Source organism: Nelumbo lutea, chromosome 3 (genome assembly GCF_056320005.1).
Source record: "Nelumbo lutea isolate HS-2025 chromosome 3, American lotus-T2T, whole genome shotgun sequence".
Taxonomy (NCBI): domain Eukaryota; kingdom Viridiplantae; phylum Streptophyta; class Magnoliopsida; order Proteales; family Nelumbonaceae; genus Nelumbo; species Nelumbo lutea.
This window is the reverse complement of record NC_142686.1, coordinates 113,701,601-113,720,636: the sequence shown is the minus strand read 5'-3', so window position 1 is coordinate 113,720,636 and position 19,036 is coordinate 113,701,601. Positions and strand designations below refer to the sequence as shown.

The following is a 19,036-nucleotide window of genomic DNA, read 5'->3' as shown; positions in this document are numbered from 1 at the left end:
CTCGCAACTTCCTCTGACCAAGCACCACCCAAAAAACTCCAAAAGAGAAACAATGTGTATGGGGACCTCGGTGGGGGACCCCAAACTTATAGCCCACCAAGCGAGAAGATGAATGGTGCAGATGCACCAACAACTGGGCTATAGCTAGCAGCGCGTGCAGGATATTTTAAATTTTAAATTTGCGCGCTCGCTGGGCGCACCCTTTTCAAATTTGAAAAATTAGCACGCGCAGGTCACACGCCTCTTTTGAAATTTCCCTAGTGCACGCTTTCTCCTCTCTCCGGATTTGAAATTTGAAAGAGAAGCCGCGGCCCACTCAACTTTAGATCGAGTCAATAAAGTGAGCCAAGCGACCTGTGAATCGGCCGGACCGATTACCCCCACTGAAAGCTACTCTCTTCACCGAGCTGACACCGGCTCGAGAGTGGGGAGGGCAATTGATGAGGGGTAATTTGGTCCTCCCAATCGAATAGCGACACATGACCTTCGGTCGACACCTCGACATTGAGTTAGCAAACTAGCTCAGCAAATTAGCTCGAAGCACCTTGCCCAGGCCAACTTCCACCTTGGCAAGACCGAACTAGTAGACCCCATAAGATTACGGAGACCTGTCCTAGAGGCTGGCCGAGCTGTAGAGATTCAAGACGACTTGCGAGGCAGAGCGCTAACCACCCCTAGCAGCACGCCACTAAGAGCGCCAATGCCTCAATCGTTAAAATGGTCCTCCATGTTGCACGCCTCGGCATTACTCAGGTAGACCATAACCTCCACGGGGATCTCGCAACTGATGCATTAACGCGCTAGATAAAACAGAAACAGCTCTGCGAGGAGCTCAGGCCCGTTACCAAGAAGGCCCTAAACATTGGCGCCTATAAAAGGCTATTCCCACTTGAAAAGTGAAAGAATGGTAGGATCCATTTGATGGACACCATAAAGGTTGCGGAATGGGTGGGCGAATTTAAAAAATTTTCCTACCTACTCCCAACTGGGAATCGCATTCCCTAAATTTAGAACACAATATTCAAGGATTCTACTTGAACCATAATCGAACCAGATCTGAACCAAAAAGAAAAAGGGAGGATTATACCTGATCCAGAGAAACAGTATCTCCCAAAGTTGGTGTTCACGCCCAAAGAAGACACCAAGATCCGCTTCTGCTGAAGATGACACAACTGTGGGTGGAATGGAACCAGCAAAGTGCGTCCTACACACTGGATCCTTTGCAAGAACCCCTTGGAAACTTTGAACACCGAATCTTTTTCAGTCTTTCTTGCAAGACTGATGTCAAGAACTGATTTATTGACTTTCTATTGCTGCAAAGATCAAATCTTGCAAGAGGAAATGGCGGCGGCTAGAGGAGAACTCCTGAGACGAAGATGGTTGAACTGCTTCTCTTCTCTCTGGAGTTTGTATGAGATCTAATCTCAGTTCGCAGGATAATTGCTTGCACACTAAAACCCTTGGTTCGAAATCTGATATCTTTTTCTTAGGGTTTCTCCTCTTTTCTTCTTGATTAAGAAACCTCCTAATTTGGAGTTATCCCAATGCAAATCAGTATTTGGGTAAGGGATTATCTTAATCCTATCTGTAGATGAAGTTAGCTTACTCCTGATCTTATCAGGAGGTTACCAGATTCAAATCTGATTTGAATTTGGTCTCCCAGAGTGGATAAGGTTAAAGGCCCAATCCTTTTACTAACATTAATCTCAGATTCGCCCCATAGATGGATGATCATATCAGCCCAGCTCGAAATGGGCTTTTGGCCCATTAAGTGTTCAGTGTTTAACTAGTTTCCAATCTGCTACCCAGTTGGGCTTCTTTGTATGGCGTGGGACCCAAGCATTGATCTACACACCAGCCACATGGGTTCGACCCAGCCTTTATTACAAGGCCTGGCCGAATTCACTAAAAAGCTCAGTGAACCCCTGAGCCCATCACATGGACCCTATGGGCCCAACACTTACATTAAGTGGTCCCTGGGCCAGGCCATCTTATAAAAACCCAGGGACTGTGGGCAGGTGTAAGATTAGCCCATCAGGTATTATCCTAAATGGTCTTACACTTAACCTCTCAGCCCTTAATCATCAAGCACTGCCCGACAAGAGAGGGGCTGATCCTGTCACTATGATCACTCACTCAGATGAATTCTCAAACGGCCCCAACATGCCCAGGTTTTGACCCCCGCTAAGGATCTCATTGACTGACATATCAAAGACAGTCTGATCCAACACCTAGTGAAGCGTCATAATCGAGTCTAGGGGTCAGGTGTAACTTTCCAGTTTTTCCCATCTGTCTCCAAGGTCCATGGCAATACTGGAAATCTTGTCCGGTTCAAGGATTCAAGCAATCCCATACTGCATGTGCCTTGGGTCTTACCCTAGTGGCCAAGACAGGCCATCCCAACACTTGGTGCCACACCAGTATCAACCTTGGCAGGATAAATCTCCCCAGACTTAACCAATGGCTATGAACATTTAAAACTAACACGAGTCTCTATAAGTGTCCAGTTTTAGGGTCTTACACAGAATTATACCAAACAACATGAATCAAACATGCACTTTATTTATTTACACTAAATAACAAAAATACATCAAATCGGATTGAAGCTAAGGGCATACAAAACTGTCTAACAGCTCCCACTTGCACTTAGGTCCAATCTGGTATAAGCCGGAGTCCCATACTTTCCACGTGTTTCTCAAACACCTTCTGTGTTAGTGGCTTAGTCAATGGGTTTGCCACATTGTCCATTGATGCTACCTTCTGAATTAGGTTGTCCCCTCTACCAGCGATCTCCCGTAGTACGTGGTACTTCCTCTCGATGTGCTTTGACTTCAAGTGGGCCCGAGGCTCTTTAGCCTGGGCGATCGCTCCATTGCTGTCACACAACAACGAGATGAGTGATGTGTTGGACGGAATCACTCTCAATTCGTGTATGAATTTCTTCATCCACACGGCTTCCTTGGCAGCTTCACTTGCAGCAATGTACTCGGCCTCGGTTGTGGAATCTGTAGTGGACCCCTGTTTGCTGCTTTTCCAACAAACAGCACACGATCCTATCGTGAAAACATATCCAGATGTAGACTTTCTATCATCTGGATCCAACTAGAAATCGACATCAGTATACCCTAGAACTTGTAGTGAACTACCCTCGAATACCAGACAAAACTCTTTTGTCCTTCGAAGGTATTTGAGTATGTTCTTCACAGCAATCCAATGCTCCGGCCCTGGGTTGGCTTGGAATCTGCTTACCACACTCACCGCCTAAGCAATGTCCGGGCGAGTGCACAGCATGGCATACGTGATGCTCCCTATGGCTGAGGCATAGGGAACGTCTCTCATGCCCTCAATCTCCTAAGAAGTCTTGGGAGACATCTTCTTGGAGAGAGTGACTCCATGCCTGAAAGGAATGTTTCCTTTCCTGGAGTTCTCCATGCTGTATCTTTTGACAATTTTGTCAATGTAAGCAGCCTGGGATAATCCAATTATCCGCTTCAATCTATCTCTATAGAGTCGAAGACCCAATATGTATGAACCTTCTCCAAGATCTTTCATGGAGAACTACTGTGATAGCCATACCTTGACCGAAGTCAACATTCCTACATCATTCCCAATGAGTAGGATATCATCCACGTACAACACCAAAAAGGTGATCTTATCCCCACTGGACTTCCTGTAAACACAGGGTTCATCCGGATTCTGCTCAAAGTCAAACGTTTTGACGGAAGAATCAAAACGGATGTTCCAACTCCTAGAAGCCTGCTTAAGTCCATATATGGATCTATTAAGTATACATACCATGTGTTCCTGACCAGCAGTTATGAAGCCTTGCGGCTGCTGCATGTAGATATCTTCACTAAGATCTCCATTCAGGAACGCGGTTTTGACATCCATCTACCAAATCTCGTAGTCATGGTATGCTGCTACAGCTAGCAGGATCCTAATGGATTTAAGCATGGCCACGGGCGAAAAGGTTTCCTCATAATCGATACCTTCTTTCTAAGTATACCCTTTCGCCACCAAACGAGCTTTGTAGGTCTCAATCCTGCCATCGGGGCCCTTCCTCCTCTTGTAGATCCATTTGCAACCAATTGCTTTTACCTCGGAGGGCGGATCTACTAGAGTCCAAACCCCATTGGTCTCCATCGAGTCCATCTCAGCTTCCATGGCCTCCACCCACTTCTGGGAATCTATGTCTAACATAGCCTCTGCGTAAGTTACGGGATCCTCCTCACTAGTCAAGGCTTCCACCAGGTAACTATCCTGATCATAACCATATCGGGCTGGTGGCCTGGATACCTGAGTGGATCTTCTAAGTTGGTCATTACCTGGAACCTGTGGGACATCTCCCACTGCTCCTGAGCTTTCCTCATCAAGAACTATTTCCTGACGATGGGTGTCCAAGATGTATTCGGTTTCTAAGAATTGGGCGTTTCGACTGTAGAACACTTTCTATCACTTGGGTCATAGAATAGATAACCCACCGAATATTTTGGGTAGCCTATAAATAGGCAACGACTGGTTTTGGATTCCAATTTGTCCGCACTTGTTCTTTTAATGTGTGCAGGACAACCCCAAATCTTCAATTGTCTTACACTTGGCTTCCTTCCGGTCCATAGTTCATATGGAGTCTTCGGAACCCGATTCAGTACGTAGATAGCAGTCTCTAATGCATATCCCCAAAAGGATGTGGGTAATTCTGAGCGTACGAGAAGTGACTGGACCATGTCCAACAAGGTCCTATTCCTCCTCTCTGAAACACCGTTGAGTTGAGGTGTGGCAGGAGGAGCTAATTGTGACACTATCCCGTTGACCTTTAAGTAGTCCCTGAATTCGTCAGAGAGATACTCGCCAACTCGATCTGATTGAAGGGCCTTAATTTTTCTCCCTAACTGTTTCTCGACTTCCTGTCTGAACTCTTTGAACTTTTCAAAGGATTCAGACTTGTGTCTCATTAGGTACACGTAACCATATCGTGAAAAATCATCTGTAAAGATGATGAAATATACGTGTTGATTTCGTGTCCTAACACCCAGGGGACCACATACATCAGTATGTATTAGGTCAAGTGTGCTTGCAGATCTTTCAGGCTTACTGTCAAATGGCCGCTTAGTCATCTTTCCTTGAAGGCAAGGCTCACAAGTGGGAAGATTTTCTACGGTTAGAAAATCAAAAGGACCATCCTTTACCAACCTTGTGATTTGGTCAACACCGATATGGCCAAGTCGGTAATGCTAGAGGCACGTGGGATTTATTGTATCACAATTCCTTTTCTTGGGATTTTCGGCCGACATAGTTTCGGTTAAGTTAGTTTCCAGAGAGGGATGTAGAACATAGAGACCGTTCTCCAGTTCTCCGCATGCGATGAATTTGTTATTCCGTTTAACAGTAATCACATTACTAAAATAAACAGTATATCCATCAGCACAGCTTAGAAATAGAAATTAAATTTCTTCTCAAGTTCTGTACATAAAGACAATCTTTAAGTACAAGCACTCCTTCTCTAATTACTAATTCTACGGTTCCTATTGCCGCAACTGCAACACTTGCAGTCGTTCCCAAGAATAGTGTCACTTCGCCTTCACTCAATCTTCTGCTAACTTTGAACCCCTGTAATGAGTTACACGCATGAGTTGAAGCCCCGGAGTCAACACACCAGGACACGGAAGTAACTAACATATTAATTTCTATGACACAAGTTTCGACATTACCTTTCTTAGATTCCAGGTAGGCGGGACAGTTCCTCTTCCAGTGGCCGGTTTGCTTGCAGAAGTGACAGACATCAGATGCCTTGTTCTTCTTCTGCTTCTTAGGCTTGGCAGCTTTCTTCTGGGGCTTCTTGGCCTTTCTCTTTTTCTTGCTTGATTTGTTAGCTTCAACAAGAATAACCACAGGCTCATCCTTTTTGAGTAGATCCTCCGGCCTCTACAACATATTGCTGAGTTCCTGGACGCTGACATTCAGCTTATTCATGTTGTAGTTCATTGTGAACGCATTGAAGGAAGAGGGCAAAGAATTCAGGATGGCATCCACTTGCGTGCCAAGATCTAGCCCGGATCCAAGGGTTTCGAGTTCGTTAATGTAGCCCATCATCCGAAGACAATGGTCATGAACTTTCTGCCCTTTGGACATCTGCGCGGTCATGAACAGTTTCAGGACCTTCTGTCGAGTAGAACGGTTCTACTCTTCATACATTGTCTTTAGACTGTCCAATATGTCCTTGGCTAGTTCGATTTGATCGAACTGCCTCTGTATTGAGTTATCCAATGAGGCAATGACAAAGCAGCGGGCTAGGGAGTTCTTATCCTCCCAATCTTGGTAATCCCTTCTACGGGCCTCAGAAGCCCTATCACCCGGACGCTCCGGGGCAGGATTTTTCACTACCTTATCTAACTTTTCGAAAGTTAGGACCAGCATAAGATTTCTGTACCAGTTGGCATAGTTTGGGCCCTTAAGCTTGTTATCGTCTAGAAGCTTTGCGAATTGACCGTTTGCCATTTTCTGATAAAACAGCAAGATCGTTAGTCCACAACCTTAGTTTGATTCATGTTACCTACATAGATATGGTTTTTAATCTATGTTCCATTCCCATTTGTTCATCTCTGAGATTTCCCTCATTTCTCAGTGACGGAGACGACGAAATGTCTCTGGAAATGTGGGAAATGGCATGGGGTGCGTGAAGCCAACTGTTTCAGTTGCATAACCCCACCACCTTTCTGTGACGGATCATATCCACTCATCGAATGAGTTTCCCTTTGGCCTCTGTTAGACAAGGTTTAGAGCCGTTTTCAGGTAAACCTATCTGTCCAGTGAGTGCACACCCATCATATTCAGGTTACGCCAAGGTACCGTGAGAGAGTTCCCATTTTCTGGTGAAGCCTCTCCCATCTCGGTCTATGACGCCCCTATCATCTTATGAAACACTCTAACAGATCCAACAGCAAATGGATAGCCCAATTTTATGGTGCGTTTCCTCATTACTGAAGGACCCATCATTGTGCTAATGACGGAAGGCCTTTAGAGAGTCCATCATATGGATCTCCCTATCACATGCATTCATATTTGCTGGAGGGAACAAAATTACGCCCTAGTTCTAATTTTAGGTCAAACCAAAGTAGCTCCCACTAACTTTCATAAAGTTAGATTTCTGGTCGGACTTAATCGGCTAGGGGTTCCGTACGCATCCCTTTTCAGGGTTGTGGGGCCCACAATGAAAGGAGGGGTCATCCAATGACCTTGAGGGACACCATGGCAATGATGTACATTCAGCCATGGTGTGCGCAAGAGCCACTAACGAGTCATCATGGGCCAAGTGCTTATGGCCCATGGTTGCAGCACATCAAACATCCAATCATCACATGTAAAGGAGGAATTGATCCAATCAATTAACTGCTATAAAGCCCATTAAACAGCCCATTTGAAATCTATAACATTAACAATTAATGTCTACTAGGTGTATGGGCTGAATCGCAGTTGGTAGTTCGGCCCATACAGCTTTTCTCACAAGAGTGGGCTTTTGCAGTTTTAACCTTTTAAAACTAGGCTTTACAGGTGGGCCGAATTAACCTCTGTAATTGAACATCAGATTTGGAACAACAAGTGTGAGAAGAATGGACTGAAAAACAGTCCCCTTCGAACCCCAGATTTGGTCCAAACAGGTTTGGTCCAATCTGGTCCGAAATGGTTCGAAACTGATTTTCAATTCAACAATTAATTCATGAAAGATCTGAAATTAATAATTTTGATTTTAAGCAATCACAAATCAACTGTGGACTATTCGCAACACTTGCAAAACAGAGGTTAATCACTAGGGTTGCAGTTTCACAAACTGCAAATCGTAGAAAGCGATTTCTCCATCTGCAAATCTCCAGCGCCGCCTTCTTCTTCCTTCTTCTTCAATCAAGAAAAAAATAAAAAAAAAAACAGAAATCCTATTTCTATTAATTTATTACATTCTTGATCAAATCCTATACATTCAGTCTAGTAAAAAAAAAGATTATTTACAGACCAAATTGAATAAAATAAATGAATAAAAGGGAAAAAGGTTGCGCAGACCATTTGCGCCCAATCTGCACTGCGATCTCCAGGTTCGAACAGTCCATTAAATCAAAATAAATAAAGAACAGTTCTAAATAAATTTTGGATTTAACAAAAATTAATTTTAGATCAATCGCCCTTAACAAGAAACAATTTCTTGAAATAAAGAAAACAATCTGCGCAAATCTTGGTAGAACAACTTTTGTCCATTTGCGCAAGTTCAGATCTGATTTTCTTTTGGTTAAAGATTCGAACCTGTGGCTGTGATACCACTGAAAGAATGGTAGGATCCATCTGATGGACGCCATAAAGGTTGCGGAATGGGTGGACGAATTTCAAAAATTTTCCTACCTTCTCCCAATTTAGAATACAATATTCAAGGATTCTACTTGAACCATAATCGAACCAGATCTGAACCAAAAAGAAAAAGGGAGGATTATACCTGATCCGGAGAAACAGTATCTCCCAAAGTTGGTGTTCACGCCCAAAGAAGACACCAAGATCCGCTCCTTCTGAAAATGACACAGCTGTGGGTGGAACGGAACCAGCAGAGTGCGTCCCACACACTGGATCCTCAATTAAGACCTCTTAAACACTCTCTAACTTAAGCATTGGAGTGCCCTCCCTGGGTAAAAGACATCCGGGCACTCTCACCTTCTTTCCCTTGCAGCTAACATCAGCTCAGTTACACTTCAGCTCGGCCCATATAGTTCAGCCCAGCCAGTCAGACGTCCGAGTCGGAGTCCGAGTCACTAGACATGAGGGAGCTTCCAGATTGCATGACATCACGTTGGATGACGATGACAATGCTGTTGGACTTCTCAAGATATATCATGGTTTAGTAGTAAATTCACTTAGTTGCAAGATTAGATTGTGAGAGAAAGGAAGAGGAAAAGTGAAGGAGAAGAAGAAGAGAGGAGAAAGAGTTGTGAGTTGAAAGAGGAGTGTGAGTTACTGTTTACACCTCAAAATTTGTATTAATATTAAGTTGAAAAATTACAAGTATGCCCTTACTTGGGCACTCAAATACAAAAAGGTGAAAAAAGACAATAATGCCTATACACATAAACACACTTTTGCACTTATTGTACTTGTTCATTCTTTTTTATCAAGTATATAAATCAAAGGAAGGGGGCGGCCTGAACTAATTCTTTTTGGCTACCTCCTATTCTCTTCTGCTTCTTCTCTTTCTTTCTTTCTTGCTGAAACCTTTCAGCTTCTGCTTCTTTTCTTCACAAAGATTATATCAAAATCAACTATCAGCAACTTCTACTCCATCTAGCTGAAGTAAGCAATCAAACAGATTTGTAGCTTCCTTATAATACCCTTGTTCATATCCATGTAACACGGTAATGAATTTTGGACTCTGAGTGGAGTGCCTTCAACAATACATAGGGTCAGAATTTGAAACATCTGATACAGATGATGTTTGTTTTTTTACTTGAACTTAGATTACACATATTAGCTTTGTGATGTGGTTTCCACTGAATACTGAGGATATTACTCCATATTTTGACTTATTCACCTTTTACGAAATGGGTTTTAGGGTGTGGCATTTCCAGCTCGGAAGCCAACACAGTTTTGAGCTATATTTCAGTTCTTATAACTATTGAAGGCATTCAATTGGAATAAGATAACCAAACAAATAATTTAGCTAGCTCCATGTGACATTATAACTCAGGTGTTGCTAGTTTTACTGAGGATATTAGTATTACTCCTCTGAATACTAAGGAGTAATTTAACTAGCTCCACTGAATACTGAGGACATTACTCCATATTTTGACTTATTCACCTTTAACAAAATTGGTTTCAGGGTGTGGCATGGCCAGCATTGAAGCCAACAAAATTTTGAGTTATATTTCAGTTCTATGACTATTGAAGGCATTCTATTGGAATAAGATAACCAAACAAATAATTTAGCTAGCTTCATGTGACATTATAACTCAGGTTTTGCCAGTTTTACTGATTCCTTGTGTTAGTTCCAGGAACAGTCATATGAAGAGTGTTGTGTGGTGCAGGAAAATTGTTGTTAAGAGGATATAGTGTCCTGTTATTGAAAGGACCGAAGCTGTTATACGACTAATAAGTAGCTAGGACATTCCATATAGCCATGACCATGATATGGTGTTGCTATGAGGAAACCTAAGAATAATCACAATGAATTGCCCCCCGCCCCAAAAAAAAAAACTTGAATTTGTTGGAAACGGAATCTGGATTGTACCACAAAATGGTCTAGAAAACTCATATCATGGTGGGAGGATAGAAAGTAGCCTATACTCATCCATACATGTGTTTTTTAGAACCCTCTAAACTCATGGATCCTACTAAAGATTCCTTTCAGCTATTAGTTAAGCCACTAAGGAAACTACAACCATCAACACCGTGTATTGTTCATGATCATGAAGATGATATTAAGTGACCCCCCACCCCCCCCAAAAAAAAATAAATAAATAAACAATCAATTAGTCAGATTCTGCTCTGTTTTTTGACATTGTGGCTAACCTTGTCAGAATTCATCAAGTCATAAGTGCTGAATTCCCTGCATATTTGACCACATATATCTTAAATGCCAGGGTGGCTTGTTCTGGTGCACCCATTCTGATTAGTATTCTGGCTTCCATCTTTACCTTTGATTTACAATAATTCTGTATTAAGGTTTCAGAACATCAAGGTTAGTTCTACCTGTATTAAAGTTGTATAAATGTTTCATCAAATTGATTTTAATTTCTTTGAGTAAGAAAATATTTATAACTCAACCAGATTTTTATTGTATTTTAACCCAGGAATTTCATCAAGGCCAAAGCCATATGGATGCATCTGTTATTTCAGTTTATTTTAGATTTTCAAACAGTGGTTTTCCCTATAACCCAGTTATTTGAGCTTTAAATGACAGTTTGGTCCATTTTCTAAAGTTTATTGTCAAATCACAGATTAAGAAACTAGACCCAGACAGCAAGAAAGTTGTTACGATAGCAGGAACTGGGCGTGCAGGTTTCAAGGATGGATCAGCCCTGTCAGCTCAGGTTAAAAAATGTCTGTTAGTTACATTTTTTTTTTTTTGTTCTGAAAAGCCTACAAGATATCTACAGTCACCTCTAGAACCAGTTAAATTATGCAATGATTGTCAGAGACTTAACATACTATCTCCACATGACAATTGAAGAACAAAGCATTGCTGGGAGATTTATACACTCAATGTTAAAAGTTGAATTGTGAAATAACATGTTTGGAGGATGGGGATAATTGATTGAAACTAAATCATATATACAAATGAATATTGTAATCCATGCTTCAAAATTCTGTACTAATTTGTCAGTTTCTACGTTATAGGTGTGTGGGGTGCTGGCTTGTTTGTAGGAGTTGTACTGATGTGACCCAAACTTACTGGGACACCTGAAACTCAGGGAAACTGGGGCACTGACTATATTCATGAAAAGATCAGAGATTTTAATAGAAATATGCTTCTAAAATGTGTTTAAGGATGGGTGCTTTATTTAGTAGGAACATGAGCAATAAAGGTGCCTTATGCACATAAGAATAGCTGAAATGAGGATGTTGTAAACTTGTAATGAATTGGTGTAAAGACTAGGGGGATAAAAGAAAATGAACATGTTTGAAGGGTCTTATGAAAATCTGTTATAAGTAATGAGATGAAGAAGAATCTTTCGAGATGGTTTTCTCTTGTGCTAAAAATATTAAGATCACTAGGAGCAGCTTTAAAGATGTGGCAAAATGTACTTAAATATCATATCCATTTGCTCATTCAGTTATGCTGATCTGGAAAAGTGCCTGTACTTTATTGATAAAAAAAGAAAGGTTCCTGTACTTCCATACCACTTCAATCATCCTTCTCATGTTTTGATCCTAATGTTGTCTGAACTTTACCAAATGTTTTAGGTCAATGGGTCTATTGTAATAAATATTGTTAGGCATGTTTCTATTGGAATTCTTCTCAACTATTATCTGCAGATGCTGGTAATTACAATTTCTTTTATGTCAAAGGAAAATCATTTGAAACTCATGTTCTTATAATCATGTATACTGCATTTCGGATGTATATTAGTATTGTGAAAATATTTATGATGTTATCCACACTCCAAGCCCTTAAAGTAGCACCCTTTATTGATGAAGGCATTCAAGTTGCTGGTTGTAACTTTTAAATGAAAACCTGAGGTATAGAGTGATATTTTTCCATGACCACATCATTGAATATGATTTAACAAGCCTATCCATACAGAGTTTCTAGGTGAAGGAAAAGTAAAGTGTTGGTAGTGTGTCTAATTTTGCATTTAACCTACCTCACTGTGTACTAAATGTATTAACAGCCTACTTATATAATGTCTCTAGATTAATGAAAACAAATAGATAAGAACTGGGTTTTCTTTTTTCATTTTTTGATATTGGACTTTTAGTCACCAAGTTGTTTGTAATGTTGATACAGCTCTCAGAGCCATCGGGAATTGTTGATGCAGGAAATGGTAATTTCTTCTTTCTAATTTATACATACATATTCATTAGCTATTTTCAACTAGGATGTGTTGGATTTGTTTTTACCATTTTGAAGATAATGTGAATGAGTATCTTTTTTTGTTGACAATAATAAAACTGTTTGGTTATTGAATATGATTGTAATGCTGATTGTTGAGTTGGGCCTAGTTGTTTTTTTTTTTCTTATTTTAAGCTATTTAGTTAGGAAGTTGTTGGGCTTTAGGCCCATTAGTTTATGTTTTTAAGTTGTGACTGTTCAGCTACATTAGTAGCCGCCCTACTAAGGGCATCCTTGTAATATCTCATCCTTTAAGTTAAGTATAAATGTAATGAGGGGTTGGCGGCTAGGGTTAATTCAAGAATCCTGGTTGACTTCCTACTCTTTTCCCCCTCTCTTTTCTTCTCTACTACTGAAATCTTTATCTTCCTCCCCTTTTCCTTTCACAAGAAATTCAACTAAATCTACAATCAGTGATTTTTACTTGGTCTCAGAGCAGGCCGAAGGTTTCTTGAGTTGTTTCCTCATGCAGCCCTAGATCGGCCGACTACATGGTGATTTAAGAGGCTGATCGAAGTTCTCAGGTAAGCCCAGTTTTTGGATTTTTTGGTGGATCTGTGTGCCCTGTAGCTGGTCTAGGGTTTCTCATCAAAATCAGGAAAAAGTGGAGAAAGGAGAAGAGTCTTGTTTCTGTTGGACTCTTCAATTTTGACCTAGGAAGTGGCGCCCTAATTTTTTAGGGTTCCTTGGAGTTTTCTGAAAGGGGCGGTTCAAGTCCTGCCTGATTTGGAGGCTTCTAGAGAGAGCGGCTGCCTCTTCTCTCTCTTCTCCCGTCCCACAGAAAAGGAATCTTTCATGGAAAGACAACCTAGGACACCAGAAAGGTGGTGTTGGTTCCAGAAGTGTTTCGTTTGATCTTGTTACATATTTCAGTTATTTCCTTTACATTTTTTGAGAAGCATGGAGGGTTACGGAGTTGAAAATAAGCCTGGGAGTGAAATGGGACCAGTGGGAGGAGGTGCTGGAGACATTTTCGGGACTGGGACCATCACTACAGTTAGGTTGGATGGTACAAATTACTTAGAATGGTCACAATCTGCAAAGATGGTCATTGGTGCTAGTGGGAAATTAGGGTATATCACTGGTGAGGAAGTGAAGCCCGAAACCAGCAACTCCTGGTGGGTATAGGAGAATTATATGATGATGACTTGGTTGTGCAATTCCATGTTGCCCAATATAGGTAAAAATTTTTTATGGGCAAATACAGCTAAGGAAATATGAGATGGGGTTGCAGAAACCTATTCACAGAGGGAGAATGTTGCTAGGGCTTATCAGTTGAGAAATTTGATTATTTCCACTAGAAGGCAAGGAGATAGTTGGATGCAGATGGGTTTACACGGTAAAATATAAGGTAGATGGAATTATAGAAAGGTACAAGGCAAGACTTGTTGCAAAAGGGTACACACAGACCTATGGTGTTGATTACTTAGAGAACTTTGCACCAGTTGCAAAGATGACCTCTGTTCGGATACTTCTTTCTCTTGCTGCCTCATACTCTTGGCCCTTTTTTCAACTTGATGTGAAGAATGCTTTCATAAATGGGGATCTGCAAGAGGAAGTGTTTATGAATCTTCCTGCTGGCTTTTACAGTGATATTGAAAAGGGAAAGGTATGTAGGCTTAAGAAGTCACTTTATGGCTTGAAACAATCTCCCAGAGCACGGTTTGACAGATTCAGAAAGGCCTTGATTGCTTTTGGATACACTCAAACTCAATCCGATCATACCTTGTTTGTGAAGCGCAGGGGATCTTTGGTGTCAGTCCTAATTGTTTATGTGGATGATATTGTTGTCACGGGGAATGACCTAAGTGAGATTGATTGTCTGAAAAGGAATCTACATAAAGAATTTGAAATTAAGGATCTTGGAGAACTGAGATACTTCCTAGGCATTGAAGTTGCAAGATCAAAACATGGAATTTTTATTTCTAAAAGGAAGTATGTCTTGGATCTTCTTCAAGAGACAAGGAAGCTTGGAACGAAGGCAATCAGTACCCCTATTGATCAGAACCATAGAATCAATGCATCAGAAGGTGAACCGGTAAAGGACATCGGGAGATATGAGAGACTTGTGGGTCGGCTGCTATACTTGTGTATGACAAGACCAGACATTTCCTATGCAGTAAATGTAGTAAGTCAATACATGCATGCTCCACGAGTCCAGCATTGGGGGGCAGTTGACAGGATTCTTGCTTATCTGAAGGGACACCCGGGCAAAGGCATATTGTTTACTGATCATGGAAAGTTGAAACTAGAGGCTTATACAGATGTAGATTGGGCAGGATGCCTTGATGACAGGAGATCAACTTCAGGAGTGTGCACCCTTGTTGGGGGTAACCTTGTCTCATGGAAGAGTAAGAAACAAACAGTGGTGGCAAGATCAAGTGCTGAAGCTGAATACAGGGCCATGGCACATGGAGTTTTAGAACTTCTCTGTATCCATTCCCTATTAGAAGAAATTAGTGTATAGGCAGAAGAACCTATGATGTTATACTGTGATAACCAGGCAGCAATTAACATTGCCCATAACCCAGTCCAGCATGACCGAACCAAGCACATTGAAGTTGATAGACATTTTATCAGAGAAAGAGTAACTTCTGGAGAAGTTTGTCTTCCATACATTGCTTCTGATCTGCAGCTCGCGGATGTTCTCACAAAAGGTGTTGCAAAGAACAAGCTGGAGCATGATCTACGCAAGTTGGGAGTGTGTGACATTTACTCCCAACTTGAGGGGGAGTGTTGAGCTGGGCCTAGTTGTTTTTTATTCTTATTTCAAGCTATTTAGTTAGGAAGTTATTGGGCTTTAGGCCCATTAGTTTATGTTTTTAAGTTGTGACTGTTCAGCTACATTTGTAGCCGCCCTACTAAGGGCATCCTTGTAATATCTCATCCTTTAAGTTAAGTATAAAAGTAATGAGGGATTGGCAGCTAGGGTTAATTCAAGAATCCTGGTTGACTTCCTACTCTTTTCCCCCTCTCTTTTCTTCTTTACTACTGAAATCTTTGTCTTCCTCCCCTTTTCCTTTCACAAGAAATTCAACTAAATCTACAATTAGTGATTTCTACTGATAATTGCCAAAAAGTGTTGAGGAACAAGTGTGCATGCACTGACATTACTTGGTATAAATTAGTATTGATCCTATCAACATAAATCAGAGAATTGGAATCCCCTTTATAACTGATATAAACTTGACTTAGGGGTGTTTGGTGACAGTGGAGTTAGCCAAACTGAATGACTTATCACATTCTTTGAGTAAATAAATCATTAAGTAGGCAGCAAGGTCCTTGATGGCCGAAACACCTGAACATGACTCAACTATTAACCATCAAAGAGCTTACTCTCTACTCAATGACTTGTTCACTAAAAGCAAAGCAATAAGCAATTCAGTTCATCTAATTCATCCATTATCAAAGAATTCTTTACAGATACAGGTCATAACCCATGTGGTCCTGACCATCTGTGATCTTGGGAAGGGTGGACTGGATACAGACCTAACCTTGGCATTTTTTTTGCACCTGGCCCCAGACTTCAATCGACATGCTCAAACTTTCAGTTTGAGGTTTTAATGCAAGTGCTTTTAAGAAGATTTTAAGCAAGTCTCAATAAAAGAAATTGGAGAAAAAGGGTCAAATATTGACTTGCAGAATCCATCGTCAACTGGAAAAGAAGTTCCTGTTTCAAATGTTGTTCGATTTGGCTGAAATTTGGTGGCATTAAAGTACACTTATAAAACTCCAATACTGTAGAATTTCAGCTCAATCCAACATATGAAAGTGCCCCAACTATAGACTTTAAGTTGGCTGGATTTTGTATTCTGGAAGTCATGGTCAAAGTCCTAGCCAACAAGTTGACCAGCATGTATAGGAGTGTAAACAGATTGAATTCGAATTGAATCAGGCGATATCCGAATTTGAATCAATATCCGACAAATATTGAAAATCAATGTTCGAATTCGAATTTGATTAAATATTCAAATATTCGATTCGAATTTGACTGATTAATTATTTTAGGTAATTAATAAATATAAAATAAATATTTTATTTATATAAATTATTTATATAATTTAATTATTACATATAAATTGTATAAAATATTTAAATGTTTTATATATTATGTGTAAGAATTAAATAATTGTTTGAATTTGAATATTTATTGAATCAGATCAGGTCATATCCGAATTCAATTTGATTGGTTAAACGGTATGAATAGGATATCCGAATCCGATTGATTATGATATTCGAATTATCCGAATTTGGTTCGATTATGTCAAATCTCGAATTGGAAATTGGATTTTTGAATACTTATGCTTAGTAATTTTCGTCCTTACTATTTATAGTAAAAGATGGCTTACTATTTTTAGTAATTTTGGATTTCTTATGTTTAGTGGAATTAGGGAGTTATAGTGTGTCCTAATTTGAAAGGGAAGTTTTTGAATACAGATAGAAATTAGTAGTAGGAATTGGAAATTAGAATCCAAATAGGAGTTGTGAGTAGTACTTTGGGTCCATAAAAGGGTGTCAACAGATCTTGTTAAAGGAAATCTGTTCCATTGAATTGACTAAAGAATTCTTTTGTTTTCTAGTTCTGCCATAGCCAGCAGCTATAGTAGTATTAATTCTTGCTTCCTCTTCTATTTTCCTTTTTTTTTTTGCTAATTAATACTTGTGGCTGAAGCCTATTGTTGAGTGTTGGGAATTCTCTGCTTCAGGTTTTACCATTGCACTAAGCAATGACACTACTTACAGAAACATAAAACATTAGTTAAGTCAGGTCCAAATGATGGGAAGGTTGTACTTCCTCCAACTTTCAACCTTGTGAACCAAATAAAGATAATCAGATATAACTTGTAGACAACATAGTATATTCTAATGTCGTTGTAAAATCACGTGTCAAATTTTATTCTGAAAAATGCCTACCAAAACCTTTTGAAATGTGAAGGAAGTAACTCACTATTCATAAAAGAAAATTATGCATTTTGATATTCAGAATCCAGGTTAGACGGTTTGAACATTTATTTTTATGTATTAATATACTAAATTGAATATAAAAAACAATGGATATTAGAAGTCAGACATTTTTATCTGGATGTCATGTTAGTTTTGACATGGTTGCACACCTTCCTTCTACCAACCTCTGATATTTCCTGCAACTCCATTCCACTGTTCTTCTGTCCAGAGAATAAAGCTTTAATCCTCTGGGAAGCAATTGAGTTTACTAGGGTGCTTAGTTGCAATGAATTTTTGTTGCCTTTACGAGTGTCAGTATTTATAATACTTCTAAATAGTGCAATGAGGCTCCTTCCCTGGATATAATATATTATGGGCCATTGTTTTGTTTTAGGTTCAGTTCTCTAATTTGCTTTTTATGCAGTGAAACTACAACAGTCGCTCTGTTCAGTGTCTTCATCTTTTAGGTTCCATGTTTTGACACTAGTTAGCTAAGCCTTTAATATCCTGAGTCTTGATTAGTCACTCCAATTTGGAATTTTGTCTCGACAACTTGAAGTCCTAAATGGGATCAGGAAATATTGGTGGAAGATACTATTTAAGAATGTGCTGCCCACTTGCGGAACTTTGTTTTGCTTATCCTGTATGTGCTCTTGATGGGAAGTTTTGGTTGCATAACACTGTTCCACTGGGCAAAATACATCAATTATGATAAAAACCCACAATCCAAAGAGTGAAAAATCATCCTTTATTAATTTCATAAAAAGCATTCTTGGAATGTTTAGCAATGCACTTCTCACAAGGCTTAAGCTTGACCATCTAGATTGTAATTGAATCACAACTAGGAAATAACCTTTGCTACCTGGATATGGAAAGGACACTGCTGGACTTGGTATCAGATATGGAATCTACATGAAAAAAGATTGAAATATACGACACAATATAGCATCCTTAAATAGGTATCTGGCTGGGTAACATAAGGAACAGCTAATTGGGGAAAACATTTGACTGAATAGACTTTCTAGATGCTAACCTTTTTAAACCAGTTGAAGCTAAATCCATCTACTGGTTAAAGAATTTGCTTAAGAAGATTAGCTGGTTCCCTAAACTGATTTAACCATTGCCTATGTTCATGTACCTGTTACTCTATTCTCCATATCCCACATTTGTACTTTTTTGATTGGTACTAGGTTTTAGTCTTGCTTACCTTTTTTATCCTATTAATGGGCACAAGTGGAAATTTTGCATGACATCCTGCAGGAAGACTTCTCATAGCTGATACAAATAACAGCATGATCAGATACTTAGACTTGAACAAAGCAGATCTTGAACTCTTTACTTTGGAGCTAAAAGGAGTTCAGCCTCCCTCTCCAAAATCTAAATCTTTGAAACCCCTTAGAAGGCGGTTAACAGCAGATGTGCGCACTATTACAGTTGATGGTGGTTCATCCATGGAAGGCAACTTGTATCTTAAAATATCAGTACCAGAAGGATACCATTTCTCCAAGGTCT

At 40.0% G+C, this 19,036-nt stretch overlaps 1 protein-coding gene across 6 annotated transcripts in view; it reads left to right on the top strand.

Moving 5' to 3' along the window:
- LOC148867755 (haloacid dehalogenase-like hydrolase family protein) overlaps positions 1–19,036 on the top strand; it is a 166,321-nt gene that overhangs the window by 121,014 nt on the left and 26,271 nt on the right. For 3 of the 6 annotated variants that reach the window (XM_088975984.1, XM_088975986.1, XM_088975985.1), the window contains exons 24-26: positions 10,965–11,057; positions 12,476–12,512; positions 18,785–19,032. In XM_088975984.1, the coding sequence (XP_088832110.1) occupies positions 10,965–11,057; positions 12,476–12,512; positions 18,785–19,032 (378 nt within the window). The remainder of the gene's footprint in view (positions 1–10,964; positions 11,058–12,475; positions 12,513–18,784; positions 19,033–19,036) is intronic. The other 3 variants (XR_016109488.1, XR_016109486.1, XR_016109487.1) reach the window with 1 other exon arrangement.